This window comes from Ammospiza caudacuta, chromosome 3 (genome assembly GCF_027887145.1).
Source record: "Ammospiza caudacuta isolate bAmmCau1 chromosome 3, bAmmCau1.pri, whole genome shotgun sequence".
NCBI classification, from domain to species: domain Eukaryota; kingdom Metazoa; phylum Chordata; class Aves; order Passeriformes; family Passerellidae; genus Ammospiza; species Ammospiza caudacuta.
The window spans coordinates 6514053-6533763 of NC_080595.1; the positions used below are offsets into that span (position 1 = coordinate 6514053).

A 19711-nucleotide genomic window follows, 5' to 3' on the forward strand; every position below is an offset into this window, starting at 1 on the left:
GGAAGAGGGAGTGCCAGCTACCCTCTGGCAACAGGCAACACATTATTATGCTAACTTCCATAGTCTGGTAGCCATTTACTTCATGTAACTAGCCAGAGCTTATTCCTTGTCACTTCTGACACCATCCCATACTGAGGGCTAGACCAGTTCTAGCTCCCTTCTGCAAGCCACATGCACATAATGGTCTCAGTTTTCAGCACAGCATCAGCAGGTGGTTTTCTGCACACACACACAGACACTGGCCTGGCCTCAGTGATGGCATTTGGCACCTTGGTGAGCCAAAGGGAGCTGTCCCATGCACACACCATTGTCCCACCCTGAATTTGGCAGGCTCAGTTGGGATCTGGTGCCAGGGTCCTGTTCAAAGCCCTACAACCCCATGGGTGACAGTCTTTCCCTGAAATTTGCCAAACTACCTGCAGGAGTTAATAATAAGGGATGCTGTGCTTAGTGTGCTATCCAGCTTTATATACAACTTGGAATTTACCCCCCCACCCAGGTGTGTGGTGCTCAATATGCTTGAGCAGTTTGTAGTGCAGGCCTGTGGCTGCATTTCAGAAGCACACAGAGACTGAGACTTCAGTCAAGTGCAGGGGAAGTTGGCATTTAAGCAACTGATTTGGACTAATTGTGGCTAATCACATCAGTTGTTTGAGTCTGCTGAAGCCAAGTAATTGATACTGGCACCAAGAGCCAGTGGGGTTTCAGGAGTGTGGTGGTTTAACAGCAGTGTGCAGTAGGATTAACTCTGTGATTGCAGTGAACTGCTGGTTTTACTTTGCTCTGCGAAGTCTGCTCCAAATGGCTTGAGGATTGAAGTACACAAAATGATGCAACATGATGAGAATCTCTTCCCAGCAGCTATAATCATCTTAATTTCTTAATCCACCTTAAATGAGCTTTCAGTGTTGAGATCCTAAGTAGAAAAGCCACCAAGACATTTATCAAACAATTGAGTGACAGTGCTAAAAATAGTCTCGGAAGGATCCATTCTCTTGGGCTTCATAATTGCTCTGCAATCTTCAGTACAACTCATTTAGGACTTAGCAGCTCATGGCTCATGCCCACACCCTGTGTTTTCACTTCCAGGTACCTGCTGGAGCAGGATTTCCCAGGGATGAGGATTGGACCAGAGCCTACAACTGACTCCTTTATAGCAGTTATGCAAGGAGACGTGGAAGGAATCGTTCCTGGGAACGCGTTGGTGGTGGATCCCAAAAAACCCTTCAGGAAACTCAACGCCTTTGGCAATGCCTTTTTGAACAGGTCAGTACTCAAGAACTCTCTTGTTCTGCAGAGTAAAGTTAGGAGCTAATGAGCAGCATAGCCAGCAATGTAAAGGGATAAGGCACTTCTTCTCCTCCCATCCACATGGCTGATGCAAGGCCAGCCCAGTCCTACCAGATGCACATAAGTCAGTTGCTGAAGGGCTGATAAATTCAAGTGTGGCAAACCTTCATTTTACTTGAACAAACAAAACAAAAAAGACATCACAGCCTAAGCTTATCCTACAAGATACTAGAGGTAAATATCTTAATCCCCTACTTCAGTATTTCTAGCTTTTTCCATTTGTAATCCAAACCAGGCTCTCTCCATTCCCATGCCTTACACATACAACCAGGTGCAAATTGATGGCCACTCTAATGTGTTTCCTGTAAAACAGAGTAGCAGGGTGTTTGGACAGTGCCTGTGTGACATGAGGAATTTAACCTTTCCATCCCCTAGACCCAGCCCAAGCATAGGGAGGTTTTGGATGTAGGCCTCACAGGAAGCCAGCAGCACACACCCATATCCTAGATGAGCACAAACTGTGCTCAAGCTGCAGAAGGCAACAAACTGACTACACCCATCATCCTCGCCTTCCCCTGACACTGGGAGACACTGGAAACATGGCAGCTGCTCAGCCAAACAGCCAGGAAAGCTGGGCTGGGCTCTGGCTCCTGTTCAGTCTCCCAGGCTTGGAGAAGGACTGTCCAGAGGGTGCAGCATCTACCAGCTCTGACCACAGGAGTGCTGGTGTAGGCTGCAGCAAGGCAGGGAAACCCTGCAGAGAAGCATGGGGAGAAACTTGCTGGCAGGAGAGGGACCTGGCTGGAGTCACTGCTGGGTGGGAAACCTCAGGGTGACAGGAAGCAGTATCTGATCACTGCACAGGAGCATCATTCAAATACACCAACATGGTCCTGCACCAGAGAGACTGAGAAGTTTTTGTTGTTTTGTAAGGCTCAGAACACCTGCACCTGACCAACAGTTAGGTCAGGTGACTGCCCACTCCCTACATCAGGGCAGAACAGTCATTTCCCCTAAGACAATAACAGTGCTCTTGCCTGGAGTGCAGAGATTGTGGATAAAGAGGACATAATTCAGAGCAGCTCAGCTGATAGCCAAGAGCAGCCACAGCTGGCAGACAGTTCTCCACAGAGAAGGAACATTAGGCCAGGCATGGGGGGCAAAAAAGCCAACACTTCTGAACTAGCCTGATGGATGTGTCCTGAATGCAATTTGCTCCTGATGCAGCAAGGGATCTCTGCATGCATTAACCCAGTTCCCTGTATCATGCTGTGCTCTTGTTATGCTCCTTTACTCTTCCTTCTCCTGAGGAAGGAGTCCAGCCTGTGCCTGAGCAGGCAGCAGGGCAGAGGGACACAGCAGCAGCTTAAGTGCAGTCCTTCCAGCAATGCAGGGAGCAGCCACAGCAGCTAATGACATCTTTCTCTTGCTGACATGAAAAAAGAGGGGCAATGCTTTCTAAACTGACAGAGGGGACATGCTAAGGGGGACTGGCTCAGCTGTGTGAGCATCACATGCTGAAAATGCAGATGGCAATGCCCTGCTAATTAGGAAATGAAACACATGCAAAGGTTGACTCAGAGGGGCAGAAATTTAGCAGATGTAAGTCCTGGTGCACCCACTGGACCAGATCAAGCCACCCACAGTTCTCCAGTGGGCCTGGCCTCTGTGCTAGGGACAGGTAGAGCTGTCTCTGCCTTGCACATACCTCACTGCTGCTGTACATATGCCTAGGCCCTGACCTCAGCTAGGAGGCTGTGAGCAAGAAATTTGCAGAAGGGAGCTAATCTGCAGGGGCCACACCTCTAAGCTGAGATAAGACTGGCCATGGGGAAGGCTGCTTAGCCCAGGGATGGTTAAAGGTAACCCTTGACTGTGAGCATCAGTGGGAAGGAGCAGAGCAGCACGAGGCGGTGGCACTCACACAGGCCTTAGCTGAGAGATGGCAGCCACAGCCCTGTGTCCTGTGGGGTGCAGAGCCTGCTGCTGCAGGAGTGAGCATCCACCCTTAGCTGGGGCTCCCTCCCCAGCAGGGACTGGGATCTGCTGCTTTCCAGGAAGCAAGGGAAGACTGGAACAGTCAGGATTTGGCTGGGAGACAAGCAAGTTGTGCTGCTCAGAGCCTGTATCCTCCCTCCCTTCACTCCCAGGAGATGCCCATACCTGGGACATAGGGTTGCCCAGGGCTGACATGAGGATAGCAGGTCTGCACAATCCTGTCTCTTGTCTGCTCTTCTTGCCCCAGGTTGTTCCTGGGCATTGAGAGAAGGGTTTGTTTTCCTTTCTCCAGCTCTGCTGGCCAACCCCCACCTCTGGGAAGATTCCAGAGAGATGAGAAGTTGCACCTTGTTATCAGGAAGATTTGTTTGGCACCAAGGGCCTGGAGCAAATTCAGGAATCTCACCCATTACTTTCCTATCACATTGACTAGGTTGCAAGAATTCCCCCATCCCCAAAGTCTGTTTTGGGAAGCTAAGGTGGAGTCAGTCCTGATTTTGTGTTGTGAACAGCTGCAGGGGTAGATAACATGTTGTTCCTTCAGCCCTGTGCTCTGCTCTGCCTGTAGAGGTGGTGAAACTCTGCTTTGGCACAGCACTCTTCCCTTCATATGGCCCCAAACAGAATTAGGTCGAGCTCCCTGAGGTCCTGCAGTTCTGCTGGGACAACAGGAGGGCAGCAGCCTTAATTCTGCCAAAAGAGCCAGAATGCACTCACTCATGCTGGCCTCTGACCTTATATCTGAAATCTCCTGGGGAAAACTTTTCCTAGAGAAATTGGTGGAAAATCCCCCTGCCCCATTTAATGTTACAGCACCAGGAGGACTCAGGGCTGTAACCATGAGGAGCAAACCTGGGTTGGCAGGACAAGGGAATAACGTGACCTCCTGAGCCTTTTGTTCTCTGCTGCTGTGCCTGGCATGCAACAGGATAATCAAGCCAGTCCCCCCCTCTTTGATAAGAGTTATTACACATTCAGAAATGCTCCCTGTTGCCACCTGCCAAGCTGGAGATGTGGGAAGCTGTAATATGTGGTCTGAAATAGCTGACAGCTTAGGGGAGGAGACACTCTTTAACCCATGAGGAGTCACTCTGATCAGAATCTTCTTGGGGTCAGACAAGTGGAACAATTGTGGCATAGCCTGCAGGAATTGAGAGGTGCAGGGGCTCCTGCAGAGCCAGACACTCATCAGAGAGAGCAGTGCAGGGCTGCATCTGCCCTGTCTGCACGGAGTGGTCCTTGCAGCAACCCCCACCCTCTGTGGTTCTGCCTCCTCCCACAGCACCGTGGTTTTTGTGCCTGGATGTCACACCACCCTATTAATATGCATATGTACACACACACAGAGTCAGAGCTGCCTGGAATGCCATCCCAAAAAGGCTGTCCATGAAATGCTACCAGGAAGCAGATAGGCTTTTAGTGTCCTTTGCTGTTACTAGCAACTGAAATAGATGAGCTGCAGCCCACAAAGCACAAGTGACTCTTATTATTTGCATAGACACAGGATGGGGAACAACCAGCTAAAGAGCAATTACACAGAAATGGAGCTGCAGAGGGGGGAGCAGTGAATTACAGAGTGAATGTGAGCTAACAGTGTCATAGTGCTGTTAAAAAAGCAAACATGTCAGTGAGATGTATAAACAGACTGTCAAGTCTAAGAGATAAGGAGCAATCCATGCTCTGTGCTCAGCACCAGCAGGGTGAGCCATGGCTGGAGAATGTCAGCTTGTGGCATCCTGCCTGGAGAAGAAATATGTGGAGCAGCTTGAGAGGACCCAAAGGAAGCTGCAAGGGTCTTCAGGGATTTAGAAATGAGCTGGAAAGGCAGCTAGAGAGAACTAGAAGAGACAGGAAAAAGAAATAAATAACCTCCAAATTGATTTCTGTAGAGGAAAGACTGAGGGGAGCAGGATGGCAATAGTGTGCATTGTGACAAGAGGGGAAAAATAAGTCATTTTCCACATCAATTGTGTTTTTGACTGAGGAGCATTATAGCATATGAAATTTAGATTAGACATTAAAAAAAGAGGATTTACTGTAAAGGTTATTAAGTAATGGAGTAGACTCACAGCAAATGTTGGTGAGTCTGCATTGTTATGGATTTGAAGAACACTTTAGACAAATAACCTGACTGATCCTGCCTTGAGGCAAGAGGATAGACTCAGCAACCTCTTGAGATCTCATGCTGCCTGTGCTTTACTACTTCCATGCTGCAATAATAGCACATTTTGTCTTTTAAAGACAGATTTGAAAGAGAACAGAAGTCCTACAGAATTGCTGATTTTTTTTTAAAGCAAGTTATTTCAGTTCACTTGAGTTCAGAAGTCTTCAGGGGAATGCTCAACCAAAGAAAAACAAATACCATTTCTTGTTAAAATCTAAACAGCACATAAACCAAAACCCAAATATTTTCATAATTCACAACTTGGGGGCCTATATAAAACAACCTGTCATAGGTCTTGACTGAGACCCATGTTCCAGAGGCAGCAAAACAGAGAAAAGTGTTTAGTTCTAGTTTCTTTCTCATTTCTCTAAGTAACAGTAGCTCCAAGCTCCAGCTGAAGACTTGAGAGATCAGAGTCTGACTTGTCCCATGCTGCCTGTGATGTGCAGCACATCATGACTGTGTTTTGCATTTTTAATGTTTTTAAACACATTTATTTTCCCCACAGGTTTGTCTGTGCCCAGCTACCTAACCCTGTATTAGAGAGCATCAGTGTCATTGATACTCCAGGAATCCTTTCTGGAGAAAAGCAGAGAATTAGCAGAGGTAAGTCCCAAGTTCAGTTCTCTTCTAAATGACAGTAATGAAAACCAAAGGAACTGTATATGATTTTCACTTCAAACTAGGATAAAAGCAGTGGTGGGAGCCTCTCAGAGCTACAGCATTTCTTTGCACATGGAGACCAAAGGGACATGGCTAATGTCCTGCAGAGAATTTAGATGTTTTCAGGGCAGGCTGCTGACAAGCTCAGCAGTGTCACAGTCCAGTATTACCCACAGGAGAGATTTCTATCAGAGTCAAGTGATGCCTCTCTGCTTTGCAGAACCAGTTGCTCTCAGTGGCTTGAGATGAGTAATGGATCATCAGTAAGCCACTGATGATCCATGGCCAAGGCCCCCATTGTAATCTGCCTGGTTTCTTGCACTGCCCAGGCTCCCTAAATCCTAGTGCAAGACTGGATTTGGTTTAAAGAACCATTGGCACTCAAGTTCTGCATTGCAGTAGGGAATCTGGAAAGCCTGTGGACACTAAATCATAAAATCCTAGAGTAATTTGGGTTTGAAGAGACAAAGATCCTCTAGTTCCAACCCCTGCCATAGATAGGAAGGTGTGCCACACCTTCCACTAGACCAGGTTGCTCAAAGCCTTGTCCAACCTGGCCTTGAACCCTTCCAGGGATGGGGCATCCACAGCTTCTTGGGACAAGCTGTGCCAGTGCCTCAGCACCCTCACAGTGAAGAATTTCTCCTCAATATCCAATAAAAGCCTGTCCTTTTCCAGTTTAAAGCCATTCCTCCTTGTCCTGTCACCACAGACCCTTGTAGCTGGAGCTGATGAATAGCACAAAGTCTCTCAGTGAGCTTCTGAGCTCACTCAGACTCACCCACAGCAACATCTTTAAACCTCTGTGGTCACCTTCTGTCTCTGTGAGGTGATGGTGGCCTAGCTTGCATTTCTGGAAGGTTCCTTAGATAAAGCTGGGAGCTATGCACCATTTCACTGGAAGAAAGCCAAGAGCAGTAATCTCAGCATTCAGGTTTGAGCTCAGTTCTCATGCACACTGCCCATTAACAGTGCACAGCTGAGTTTCAGCAGCACAGGCTCCACCCCAAAGTGCTGAGGCCTTTCCCATATTTCCATGTTCTGCCCCATAAGATTTCAGATTACTCATGACTTTCCAAGTTCTATTACACTTTTGCATTGAAATTTTTCTTGGAAACTTCCTTTTTTCTTTTAATCAAGCAGCCACCCTGCACAAAGCCAGGTCTGTTTGTTTTGCTGGGATTTTCCACCACAGGAACCTTAACTAGCAAGGAAGTGTCAATAAAACACAGCTACAGTTCACAAAAGTCCCCTCACATTAACCTTTTTCAGTGTGGGCCTCTGCACTGCTAGGGGATCAGAAATTCCAAGGTGTGCCAGCCTTCATGAGAAAGTTGAAAAATATGCTGTGCAAGCATTCCTTCCCTCAGCAGAAAGTATAAAAAAAAATATTAAAAAAAATTGTATTATGTGGTGTAGACATTTTCCAGTCAAAAAATGCCACTGAAAGCAACCAATCCTCCTGTGGAATTATCACAGTGAAAGAAACTTGCTTAGGAGGAAGTATTTTTACTATTAAAAAAAAAAAAAACTAAAAAGAAGGTATAGGTGAGTCAAAAAGGACCCATTTCAAGCCCCTTTTCCAAATTTCCTCACTAATTCAAATGCCAACATGTATTGCAAGATTTTCCTACATTTCAGCTGTTTACAGAACTAAAAATACCCTCCTGCAGAATACACTGGCACTACTTGCTGCTCCTTCTGCAAAAATTTCCCTGTCAGCTTTCCAGTGGGTCTTGGTGTCCCATTCTGGATCCTGTCAGTGTGACCTTGGGGCTGGCAAAGCTCATGGAACTGATCATCATCATGGATCAGGCCAGGCAACACAAGCTTATCAAAGGCAGGTCCTGCTTGACCAGCCTGATGTGATAAGGTGACCAAATTCCTGGATGGGGGAAGGCTGAGGATATTGCCTGCCTAAACTTTAATAAATGAAAAGAGTTAAATCCAGCTGGGAGCCAGTCACAGGTGGTGTTGCCCAGGGCTCACACTGGGGCCAGTCATGTTTAATATCTTAATCAATATTAAGATATTAAATTAAGAGAAGTGAGAGCCCCTCAGCCAGTGTGAAGATTCCACCATTCTGGCTGCAGTGTTGGTGTGCTGGAGGTAGGAACAGGAATCTGTAGAGGGATCTAAATGCATGGGACAGATCTATGGGTTGAGGCCAGTGCTAGGTTTACAGTTGGATTCAATGATCCTGAAGATGTTTTCTAACCTAAACAATTCTGTACTTTGCAGCTACTGTAATAACTGGCAGCAGTGGCAGAACATGCTTGTAACACAGCTGTGCACTGTTACAAAAGTCACTGGTGTACTTTAACCCAAGGCAGTAATGCCTCTGCAAACATTTGGAAAGAGCTGAGGAGGCTAAAGGGGAGTCCCAGTTCTGTACATTTCTGCATGCTGTACATGTTTGCAGAACTGGAGGCCTGTCCCAGCATGTGGAGCAGGTTCTTCCTGGCCAGCTTCTCTGCCCCCAGTGCAATTCAGTGCACTTAGGGCAGAAAATTGGCACATTGGCCCTGTGACTACAGTGTGTCAGGGTCATTCAGCCCTTCAGCCAGGAAGCAACCCCAGATGGATCAGCCATCTCCTGATCATCCTGCCAGCCCAGGAATTTGCTCTGCTGTATCTCAGGGGGCTGTCACTGATCTAATCACAACAGTTAAAAATACAGTGTAGGTGGGACCTTGCTTTGTCACCATTTACATCTGGGACAGATGGAAGTGCTCATGTGGGCCAGGTCAGATGACCTTGCAATAGATACAGGACAAGATCTTCACCTGGTTTAGGTCAGTATGGCTTTGTTGAGGCTGGGAAACTCCAGCAATGTCTGTCTCCAGGGAGCAGGAAGAGCCAAAAGAGTGCTGAGGTGCCTGTGTTTAGGAAGGGCTGCTGCCAGGTATTGGCTTGAGCTTATCTCGAGGTGTTGGAAAGGGAGGAGCCACCTCCCAGCTCCCATGGAAGAGGAACAGGAAAAAGTGCTGAGGCTGACACCTTTGCCACCAAGCTAACAAGCCAAGCTGACCTCATGAGCAAGCTGGTTTTGGAGGCAGACAGAGCAGTAACATGGGCTAGGCAGAAAACAAGAGAGGGCTAAAAATGCTGACACAACAAAATTCTGCTCCTTCTATACCTTCCCAGCCTGCTCAGATTTCACTTGGGAATGAAGCAATACCTGAGGGAGTCTCACAGAGGTTTTCCAAGAGACTTTGAAGTTTCCTGACTGCTTGGAACAGGAATGCTTTTTTACCCCCACTGTAGGTTCTGAGACCCTCAGACTGGGGTACCTGGGGTGCAGTGTCAGGGAAGAGAGCAGATAGTGAAGCAGCATTCTGTCATAAATTTGAGGGGGAAAGTAAAGATGTAAAAGATGAGACAGGCTTTCCCAGCCTGCCCATCCCATGAGAACCAGCAGCATTTCTAAAAATAGGAAATTCCTCTCAGTGGGAACATGACAAGTCCATCTCTCTCCCCATTAGACGTCAGGAGCATTAGTTAATCCATACAGTGTCAGCTTAGCAGAATACCAGGCTGTCAGAGTTTAGCAATCCATGAGAGCCACCTTATAGCCCTGAATTTCAAAGCAGTAGCTGTTCCTGTCACTGCATCCATGTTTCAAAGAGCAGGAGCAAGGGAACAGGGTTTAAAGGACTGATTCAGGGGCCAAGTCCAGGTTTGGAAGCATTTCACTTGTCTGAACTCAACCCTGAATTAAATTCACCGCATGTTAAAGGTGACAGATGAGCCAGGGTGTGCACAGGCACAGGGTGCTGGTGTTGGTGCCAGCAGCAGAGCTTTGCTGCAAGGAATGCTGCATAATCCCAGCAAACAAAGCTCTGCCCTGGCTCTCCCCCAGGACTGCATGGCCATAAAGAGCCCCTTCCCCACAGAGAGCCCAGAGAGTTTCCCAGTAGCAGAGCTGCTGGTTTAGGTCTGTCAGCACTTGAGGGTGATGAGTCTGTCAGAGCTGAAGTGCACATCCCTCTGACATGCACTGACATCCCCAGCACTGACACAGCTGCTGCTGCTGCTGCTCTCAGACCCTCATAAAATGTGTAGCCCAGGAGCTGCTGCACTGATTTGGCCTCCTGAGCTCCTGACTCATGCACTGCTTTGTGGTGGGCACCCACAGTGTCTCAGGTGTGGTAGCCAGACTCCCTGGGATGCACAGGTGTCATTTACAGGCCTTAGTGGCTAACATTTCCAGGATGTCCTGGCCCAAAGCATCCTGTCCTTCACTGCTTCTGTATCATCCTTGCCTGGAAGGCAGCCATTTCTCTTCTGATCTTTTTTACAGTCTGGGGCATGAATCTGTGTCCACATTTAAAGAACTAATGATTGCATTGCCTTGCTCCTTGCTCTGTGTAATTTTTGTTGTTTCTAGGGGAGCATGAGGCTGCAGAACTGCCCATGGGGGAGGTGTTTGAACCAAAGCAGCCCAGTCTTGTCTGCTTTGACAATTTGATAATGATACAAATGCCATCCACTTGCAAAGCACTGTTCTGGTGTCACATAATGAGCTCAGGCCAGCCTGCTGGGAGGGAAAATGAGGAGGGGATGACTGAAATAAATGAGGACAGAGGGGAGGACCACAGATCAGGTCATGCAGAGCCAGGACAGGAGTGAGGACTTCCTCATAATTCATCACCCTGTGAGTCTGCCTTGCTAATGGAGCCACCTGGCAACAAGAACTCGTGTGCTTCAGTGGCAGAGCCATCCCTGGGGGCTGAGCCCTGCACGCTCTGCTGCCCATCTGTCTCAGCCCACATCTGCCCTGAGCTGAGCTGATGTCTGCCAAGCTCAGTGGCACCTTGGCCAAGCTGAGTTTGGTCCCTCTTTTGGGGTAGCACTTCCTGGATATATCCTGATCACTTCATGCTCCCTCTCTGTGCGCTGCCTTCTCCCTTTCCTGGGTTAGCAGTGACCACAAGCTCCTAGGCAGGAGGTGAGGACTGGCAGTGTCATTCCTCATTGGCTTGCTTTCCAGTATACACTATTCCAGTATTTTCCCAGCCTTCCACTCAGTTCCATCCTGCTGGCTTCATAACCAAGGGAAAAAACCCCAGCCACCAGCCTCACCCTTCTCCTGGGAAAGCAAAATTCCCAAATGGCCAGCAGCTTCAGCACCAGGGACACTTAATCACTCACCAGCCTGACAGCAAGAAGAAAAATGCCAATAGCAACAGTGTTGGGCAGTGCAGAGCTCTCAGCCTGGCTGTGTCTCAAACAGCCATGCTTGGAAGGGAAAGGCAAACACCAAGGGAATTGATGTTCTCCCACTTCATGCAAGGCTGTTTAGGGTACAATGGCAACAAAAAAATATTTTTTCTGAGGAGTTTTGTCACGTGTGCTAGCAACAGCATGATACAAACTAAAGGCATCCACCCTGGAAGCCTCCAAAGGGGAGGCATTTCAAATATTTGCTATAATACTCCCCACTGGTGATGTTTGCTTATATTCTGTATTTCACTCTGCCTGGGAGGGTGAAAGTGCACTGCTTGGTTTTGACTTTCCAGTTCACCTCCATTACAGCTGCTCTGCCAACCTGCCTGATTTTATCACAGTCTCACTTAACACATGCTGTTCCACTGAAATGCTCAGCTCTTACAGGCACACTGCTCTGCACTTCCTCTTAAAAAACAACACAAAAATGAGCAGAAAATCTGCACAGTTCTCATTTTTATTTCTAGAAATATATGAAGCCATGAGCCTAACTCTTCTGACCTGAAAGCAGTATGCAAACAGAAGGTCAAGATCATATTTGGGGTTTGAGAAAGTCAAACCAATATTTTGTTGGGTACTAGGGGGGAGAGGGACTGTCTCCATTATTAGAGTTGGAAATACTGATATATTTTGCAGTTGCAGAACTGGAAGAGCAAAAAAAAGCAGCACCAAAGAACAAGATTAAATGGCTGCACATATGGAAAGGGCTGTGCTTTTTTCTATTCCTATTAACATACAGCAAGCATTTCATTTGTGTTACTAAACAAGTCTGAGTTTTAGAACAGCTGTGCAGCTTGTCCATTTGTTGTGCACTGTGCACTCCAGAAATATTCCAAGTATCTATTGCATAGAGGGAAGATGGTCATGCCATCAGCATCTCATCAATTTGCATTATTTATGCCCATCATGCATTCTTTCAGCATCCTGAGTAACAATGCAGAAGGAATGTGTTTCCTGGGTCCCTGGGAGCTGTCAGTCACGGGTGGCCATTTCAGGGCAGCTTTTCAAACATGATTGCTCCTGAAATTTGAAGTATGAATACAGGAGAATTCAGTTTGTGTTTGGATGCTATAGTAAAAAAAAAGTTCATTGGAATCCCAGTTACACATCAATGCTGTTATGTACTGACTTCTTTGGAAAACTTGGCCTGTATTCAGGTGCCTTCTGAGGTCTCAAAACCTGTCCAGAAGCTGTTTTAGAATTTAGTTTTTAGAATTGGCCCAAGTACCAGGTAATGCTCAGGCCCATCTGTCACAAGTGGCAAAGATAAAAACTTGAGGATGGGACAAGTTCTGGCTCTGTGTACACAGGAGCTAAACAGGAGCTCTGGAAATGCTCTCCTGAGCTTTCCTCCACCTGGTTTGAATGTGCCTAGTGAGGTTTCATTGACTTTCCAGTGACATAAAGCCAGAGCCTCATCAGGCTCTTCCCCACCCTGAAGCCCTTGCAGTAAACAACATGAAAGCAAAAAGCCACACAGTCTGGCACTCCAGGTACTGGTTATATTCATGTTAGTTAGCATTGTTGCTAGCTGAGAACAGAGACCTGCTGTGCTTTGAGTCCTTTTCCTTTGCTTTGGAAACCTTAAAGCCTCCAAAAGGTATTTAATGTTTCCATTAGTTCTTGGTACAGAAGAGGAGGAAATGTGAAGCTCCCAGTGCTCTGAATCAGCAGCTCCAGGACAGATTATTTGAGTATAGGCACAGGCAGAAGTGATTGGCAAGCTGGGGCCTGTCTAAAAATTAGGGCATGTGACATTCAAAGAAATCTTTTCATCCCAAAGGCCTTCTGTGTATTTCCCAACACACCCACAGATGTGCACTACAGGAATCTCTTTATATTCCCTTGGGAGGCAGCCACTTCCAGAGAGGAGCATGGCAGCTTTTTACAGAGGTTTTTTAGGATGAGCTGCAGTGAGGTGTATCCAGTACCCATCCCTTGCTTTTCATCATCCCTTCTGTCCTCTCCTTGCTGGCACCCCCAGCTCCTCACCTTGATGGAAACTTGCTCAAATCACTGCTCTTCCACCCAGTCCCAGCTGTTTCCTCTCTGAATCTCTTACCCAGCACCCTTCTCTCTAGGACACCACAACTGCCACCCAACCCAGCTTCCCACTCCCACTTTGTGTGTCCTCAGAGGGATCTGTAACTTCCCCCTCCCTCCCTCCCCTCATCTTCTTCCTGTGACCATCGTGTGACCTTCCTTCTCCTTGCTCACAGCCATCTGTCACATTTGGGTAACACCTGCCCCTCCTGGCACGTTGTCCCCCTCCAGTGTGGGCTGCCTGCTTGCTTTGCAATGACACAAGTTGTCTTCCCTGGCCTCTGAAGGGCTCTCAGGGAGGACTTGACCAGTCAGACTGAGCCTCAAAGCTCTATTACTCAATTACACAAATTTAAGTCATAAGCTCCCTGGAACCAGCATTCATTTCATTTAATTTCATCTCCCCAGAGCTGTTCCCTCACTAGGCAGTCAGTGTTCAGTGTCACCTTGGGATGTTGTCCTCAGACAATCAGAGCCAGTCCCCCACTTGACAAATAGGGACACTGCCATAAAACTCTCTGGTAAATCTTTCATCTCTAGATAACACCAGCTTTAGAAAGATGAGAATGAAGCTCCCAGTGACTAAAATTCAGCAGGAAAGAAGTAATTGCTAAAAGCAGCAGCAGCAGCACAGTTTACAGCAGTAATAACAGCAAGCTGTGAAATATCTGGTGCAGAGCAGCAGCTTTGGGGTTTTCAGCACTTCTTGATCTCACTGTTTCCATTCAGCCCCACCTGAACTCTACTACTACAGGACCTATGGCTCTGGTTCCACAAGACAGGAAATCACCTGTTTGCTTCCTACCAGTAAAAAAAAAAAAAAAAAAACAAAAAAAAAAAAACCACCAACAAACCTAAGCCAACAACTAGTGGTGAGAAATGCTGAACCAGTGCATGCCCACTCCTTGCTGGTTCAAATTGGCTTTACAATCTTATAGCCAGGCAGATTTTGTGCTGGGTCAGGTATCATACATCTCCTCACAGTCAGCATAAAGACTGTATCATGCCTGATCTGACTTGACAGGATGTAATTGCACAATCCTGCCAGCTCCTGGGGAAATGCATGGTGCCAGGTATGCCAGTGCTGCACAGGCAGGAGTTCATCAGGCCAGCCTGCCTTATGGAGTCTAGGTGGCAAGGTGTCTGCAAGAATGTAATTTTCTCTGCAGGCTGAACCCACCGACAGTCCTGCTGACTTGTCAGCTTTGTGTTAAGTCTGTTGAGTCCTTTTCATGCTGTCAGAAGGAAACCTGTCCCATGAAAAAAAAAAATCTGATGGAATAAAATTGTTATCATGTTCATCTTGTCCTCCTACTGCTGTATGATTTGGATTCGTTTTCTCTTCACGTTCACCTTATCTGGAGGTTGTGAAAGAAGCTGCAGCAGTGATGTTAGAGAATGTTTAAATATGCAGCATATTTTCCAACAGGGATGCAAGCACAACAGACAGGAATTACTGAACAGCAAATTCTTCCCTTTACAGTTCTGTCTGAACATCCCTGTAATAATGGTTTTGCATTAATGCAGCTTTGGCAAGCAGATGGCTTCACAGCCACCCTGTAAGTTCACAATAAACCCTGCTGAGTTCCATGGACAGCATCACCCACCCCTGGAACACTGCCAGAGCTGAGATAGTGCCTGCCTGCTTTGTGAGAGGCCTTAGCAACACCCTACAACACAGGGAGACATAATACAATTGCAGTGGAATGAGCAAGGAACACCAGGAAAACTCCTAATTTGACTGCAGATGAAGAGTAGTTCTTGCCAGAAGAAAGAGGCAGGCCCAGTGCATCTGTGGAATGAAAAAGGGGCAGGAGGGAGGAATCCAAAGTGAGGCGATAATGCTTAAGTTTAGTTACAGAATGAGCCTCATGTTTTCGGGTTTTGAACACCTCCAGCTCTGGCTAGAGCCAGGCAAAATGCCCTGAGTTCTCTGTGGCATTGAAAAGCCTTCCAAAAATGAAAGCTCCAAACTAAATGTTAAAATATTAATCTAAGACCTTCTTCTGAAACACCTTTATTAATAGCTTGCCCTTAGCCATTTACACTGTCATCCTGCTATCCAAATGCTTTGGTAACAATCTATTATACACTAAAAGCAAGACTACAAATCAACCCCATGAATCACATCTGTAGCAATTCTCTGGGCACTGTGTATGAAAACACCACCACAGTCAGGGACTCTGAGTAGATAGCTGTAAACAGAGCTCTGTCCCACATCATGCTGTTTGTTAAGGAATTTTACAGCACTCAAAATAGTTTTCCCTCTTTCCCTCCATCACCTGAGAACAGAATACCTACACTTGCACCTCGTTTTTCCTGCCAGGTGCCCCCATACAGAGGAATGCAGCTGTGATCAGTAGCACTGCACACACCAGACTTGTTTCTTGCTCAGCTGGGCACCAACAGGAGAGGCTCCCCAGAGCCAGAAGGACACACAAGGGGAGGGTTTGGGATGGGCTTTTGTCCCAGCATGGGATGTAAACCACATCCATGGTGATGTCTCAGAGCAGCCAACAGCAAGTGTTGCTCTCCAGGGCTTTGTTCTCTCTTTAATGGAGATATGCAGGACAGCTGTCCAGAGAATATCTCTGAGCCAGCAAAGAGGCTAGGAAAGAAGGTCTGCTAATCAATCTGGTCATTTAATGAAGCCCACAGGGACATTCAGGACTCATTGTATATTACTGTAGCAGCTGGGAATACGCAGAGGGTCTGAGCAGATATTAATTTCCTTTTCTTGCTGGATAGAGCAACATTTATTTTTGTTAATAGGGAAAGAGAGGCTCAGTAAATAGATACCTTTTAAGTGCCACTGTGGATGCAAGCTTGATAGAGGATAAAAATCATGAGAGCTAAGCACCTAAAGATACTTTTGGACAAACCTTGAGACCCAGGCTAAGGTCAGTCTCCCAAGTACTCAGTTAATACCAAAACTACAATTACACATTTTTTCTATACCTCCCTTTTAAATAATCAGTTCCCACTTTTACTAAATCCCTGCAAGGCGGACTGAGTGTCAGGTGCAGACACTTTCCCTAACTCATCCCAGCCCCTGTTAACACAACAGAGAGTGTAACAGTGACTGCTCCTCTGCTGTCAGAGGGAAACCATCCACATGATCTGTGACAGGACATCTCTGTAGCATTACAAGGTAGCCTAGAGACCATGACTGTTTTCCATCTGATTCTCCCAAGAAAAGGACTGGACGAAGCAGCTATGGTACAATTCAAACCTGTGGCAGCTTGACAAGAAAACATCCCAGTCCATGAGATTTTACAAGGTTAAATGCACAAACATCTCCAAATAAAGTCACCCTGACTCACTGCTCCCATGATGAAAAAGCAAGCTGTGTAGCTCTGTGCATGAAGAACAAACTGTCCTGCCATGCCAGATGACTTCCAGCCCTGGCAGAAGTGCACATAAAGTCTGTATATCTCTGTTTAGCAAGGTTTGAGGGGGCATGGGAGGTCCCTGTTTGCACAGCCTTTGATCAGCCTGCAGAGGGACAGCTGACAGCCTGGCTGAGTGAAGTGAGGTATCAGCATCGACTTTGTCCTGCTGCCAGTGCCCCAGCACAGGTTAGGAGGGAGTCAGCACCCTGATCTTTGCACCACTGGGGCAGTGGAGCAGAGCTCCCTGCAGCCAGAGCAGCTGAGGGTAAAAAGCTGAGGTTAGCACCTAAGGTTAAAAAAGGCTGTTAACATCTGAAAGCGAGCAGGATCAAGTTTATTTCAGTTTTAAAAAACTGACTTGGGACTGTGTTTGAGGTCACACACATGGACTGAGCAAGATAGGCAGCTATCAGTATAATATATCAATATAATATATGCAATATATTGAATGCTCAGCAGGTCTTTGTCAAAGCTACCACTGATTCTGAATTCCCTGAAGTTCTCAGTATCAAACATAGCTGAGCAAAGAGCCAGGGCCCAGCATTGCTCCTCTCACCATTGCTGTTGTGAGAGGAGACACTGTGTCCCAATGAGCAGAAGGACACTGGTGGGACAAAGATCTTTCATATGAGATCTCTGTAGATCCCATGGAAGAGAGCAGGACAGTGTCCACACCTCACATGCCCACACTCTGCACCCCCTTTTCCTGTCAGCAGGAAACTGTAACACTGCCCAGCAATAAGACTTTGAAGTTGTATGCAAGTTCTCAGTGGCAAAAAGTTAATACAAATTTATCCAGCTGAAGAGACGGTTCACACAGGCTGTACTCCTGACATGAGAGGCAGGATTTCACTCCAGTTTGCTTAGTCATATGGAAGAAAAAGGATGAAAAAGCAAGATCAGAGCTCAGCTATCCTCCCCTCTGTAGTTCCAGTCTAATCATTGGGATGCACTGGTTGCCCTCTAGGTTTTAGAAAGGACAGAAGGAAAAAAGGAAGAAAAAGTAAGGGGAGCAGGAGGAAAAAGCACCAAACTAATTATCATGTATTTATTCATGAAAGCCAAGATTAAAATAGTGTATTAAAGGATTTGAATGCAAATAGCATTTGCCCTGTCCTGATTTCCCTTAGCAAAGTGCAGCACTCTGGTGACTCAAATAACCCCAAATATTGCACAGCATAAGAGAGCCTGACAGAGCAGGGGGACAGAACCAACCAGTCTCTCACCAAGACTTTAAAGCACAATAAAAACCACCACAGAGCTAGGAAAAAATGTAATTTTTTCTGTCATTACTATTGTTTTAGGGACTTCTCCACACACTATTTATCATGCTTAGAGGTGGACCCAGTCTGACACTGAATCCATTATGTTTAGTCCTGAGGCACGTGAAATTTGAACCCAGTGTTCCTGGCCTGCGCCTGCCTCTGCTGTTCACAGCAATGCTGTCTCTGCTGAGTGTCAGGCTCTTGGCTAAGTGAGCACAAATCATTTGGCTTTGTGCACATGCAGCAGGTATGACAGGATGGTTACTCTGCTATTTGCATCCTGGGTTCTGAATTGGATGGGATAAAGTTAGTCTTGCACAACAAGACCTAAGATTTATTAAGCAGTGGAGATAGGCATCTCAAACCAGTCTGGCTACAAGTATTGCAATGACCCAGCTTTCCATGTAGGCTGTGCTGATGGCCAGTCATTCACAAATTAAACCTCTCTTGTGCCACATACAAGACTTCTGCAGTGAGTTTGAATACAGCAGTTGCTCCTTGATGTGCATTTGAATGAACATCTGGAGCACAAGTTCAAGACTTCTTTGAGTGATCTCTTAATGTGGAGAGGACAAGACCTGTCCTTAAATGTATGGACAGTGCCTCATCTCCTTATCAAGCTACCTGCTCTACTGGGAAAGCCGCTTCCTTGCAAGCTTACCCTCAGTTAGGTGCAGGAAGGCTCTCAACTCCCACATTTGCTGCATCTCTGCTCTTCCTGCCCCCCCTGCAGGTTATGACTTCGCTGCTGTACTGGAGTGGTTCGCGGAGCGGGTTGACCGCATCATTCTCCTCTTTGATGCTCACAAGCTGGACATCTCTGATGAATTCTCTGAGGTCATCAAGGCCCTGAAGAACCACGAGGACAAGATGAGAGTTGTACTCAACAAGGCTGACCAGATAGAGACTCAGCAGCTGATGCGGGTGTACGGTGCCCTCATGTGGTCCCTGGGGAAGATCGTCAACACTCCCGAGGTCATCCGAGTCTACATCGGCTCCTTCTGGTCCCACCCCCTGCTCATCCCCGACAACCGCAAGCTGTTTGAGGCGGAGGAGCAGGACCTGTTCAGGGACATCCAGAGCCTGCCCCGCAACGCTGCCCTCAGGAAGCTCAATGATCTCATCAAGCGAGCGCGCCTGGCCAAGGTAGGTGTGCACATGGAAGCCCCGAGCACTCGGTGTGGGCTGTCTGCAGCAGGCAGCCCATGGAGAAGTGGTTCTGGCCAGCTCAGCTTGCAGAGCTGGTGGATCCTACTCTTTTTCCATCCCATTTAACTCAGGCTCAGCCCTATGCCAGTATGGGAAGAAAACCCCTTGGTTTGGTGTGTCAGTCATGGGGGTCCATAGTAAGGAAGGTAACTACAGATAAACCAGGTAGCACTTGAAGGGATCTGGAAAGCAGTTGCTCTGTGGTGGCAACTTGAGAATTAGGACCAACCAATTCAGTATATCAGAATCATACACCAAGGGAATTGATAAGCTCTAGGTTTTTTACTTAAAACTTTCTTAGCCAAGAGAGATACCTGACTAAGATGGATGCACATCTCCACCACATTTGAGGTGGAGACACAGAAATGATAAATAAGCCTGTAGTATCCCTGAGTATTTGAAATGAACTGAAAGAAGCCCTTAAAAATACACGAAAAAACCCACATCAATTGAGGAAA

The 19711-nt window shown here is 46.9% G+C and overlaps 1 protein-coding gene across 1 annotated transcript in view; it reads left to right on the forward strand.

The window, feature by feature from the left end:
• EHD3 (EH domain containing 3) overlaps positions 1–19711 on the forward strand; it is a 28942-nt gene that overhangs the window by 5256 nt on the left and 3975 nt on the right. The window contains exons 2-4 of the mRNA XM_058802816.1: positions 1090–1266; positions 5961–6058; positions 18778–19190. Coding sequence (XP_058658799.1) covers positions 1090–1266; positions 5961–6058; positions 18778–19190 — 688 coding nt within the window. The remainder of the gene's footprint in view (positions 1–1089; positions 1267–5960; positions 6059–18777; positions 19191–19711) is intronic.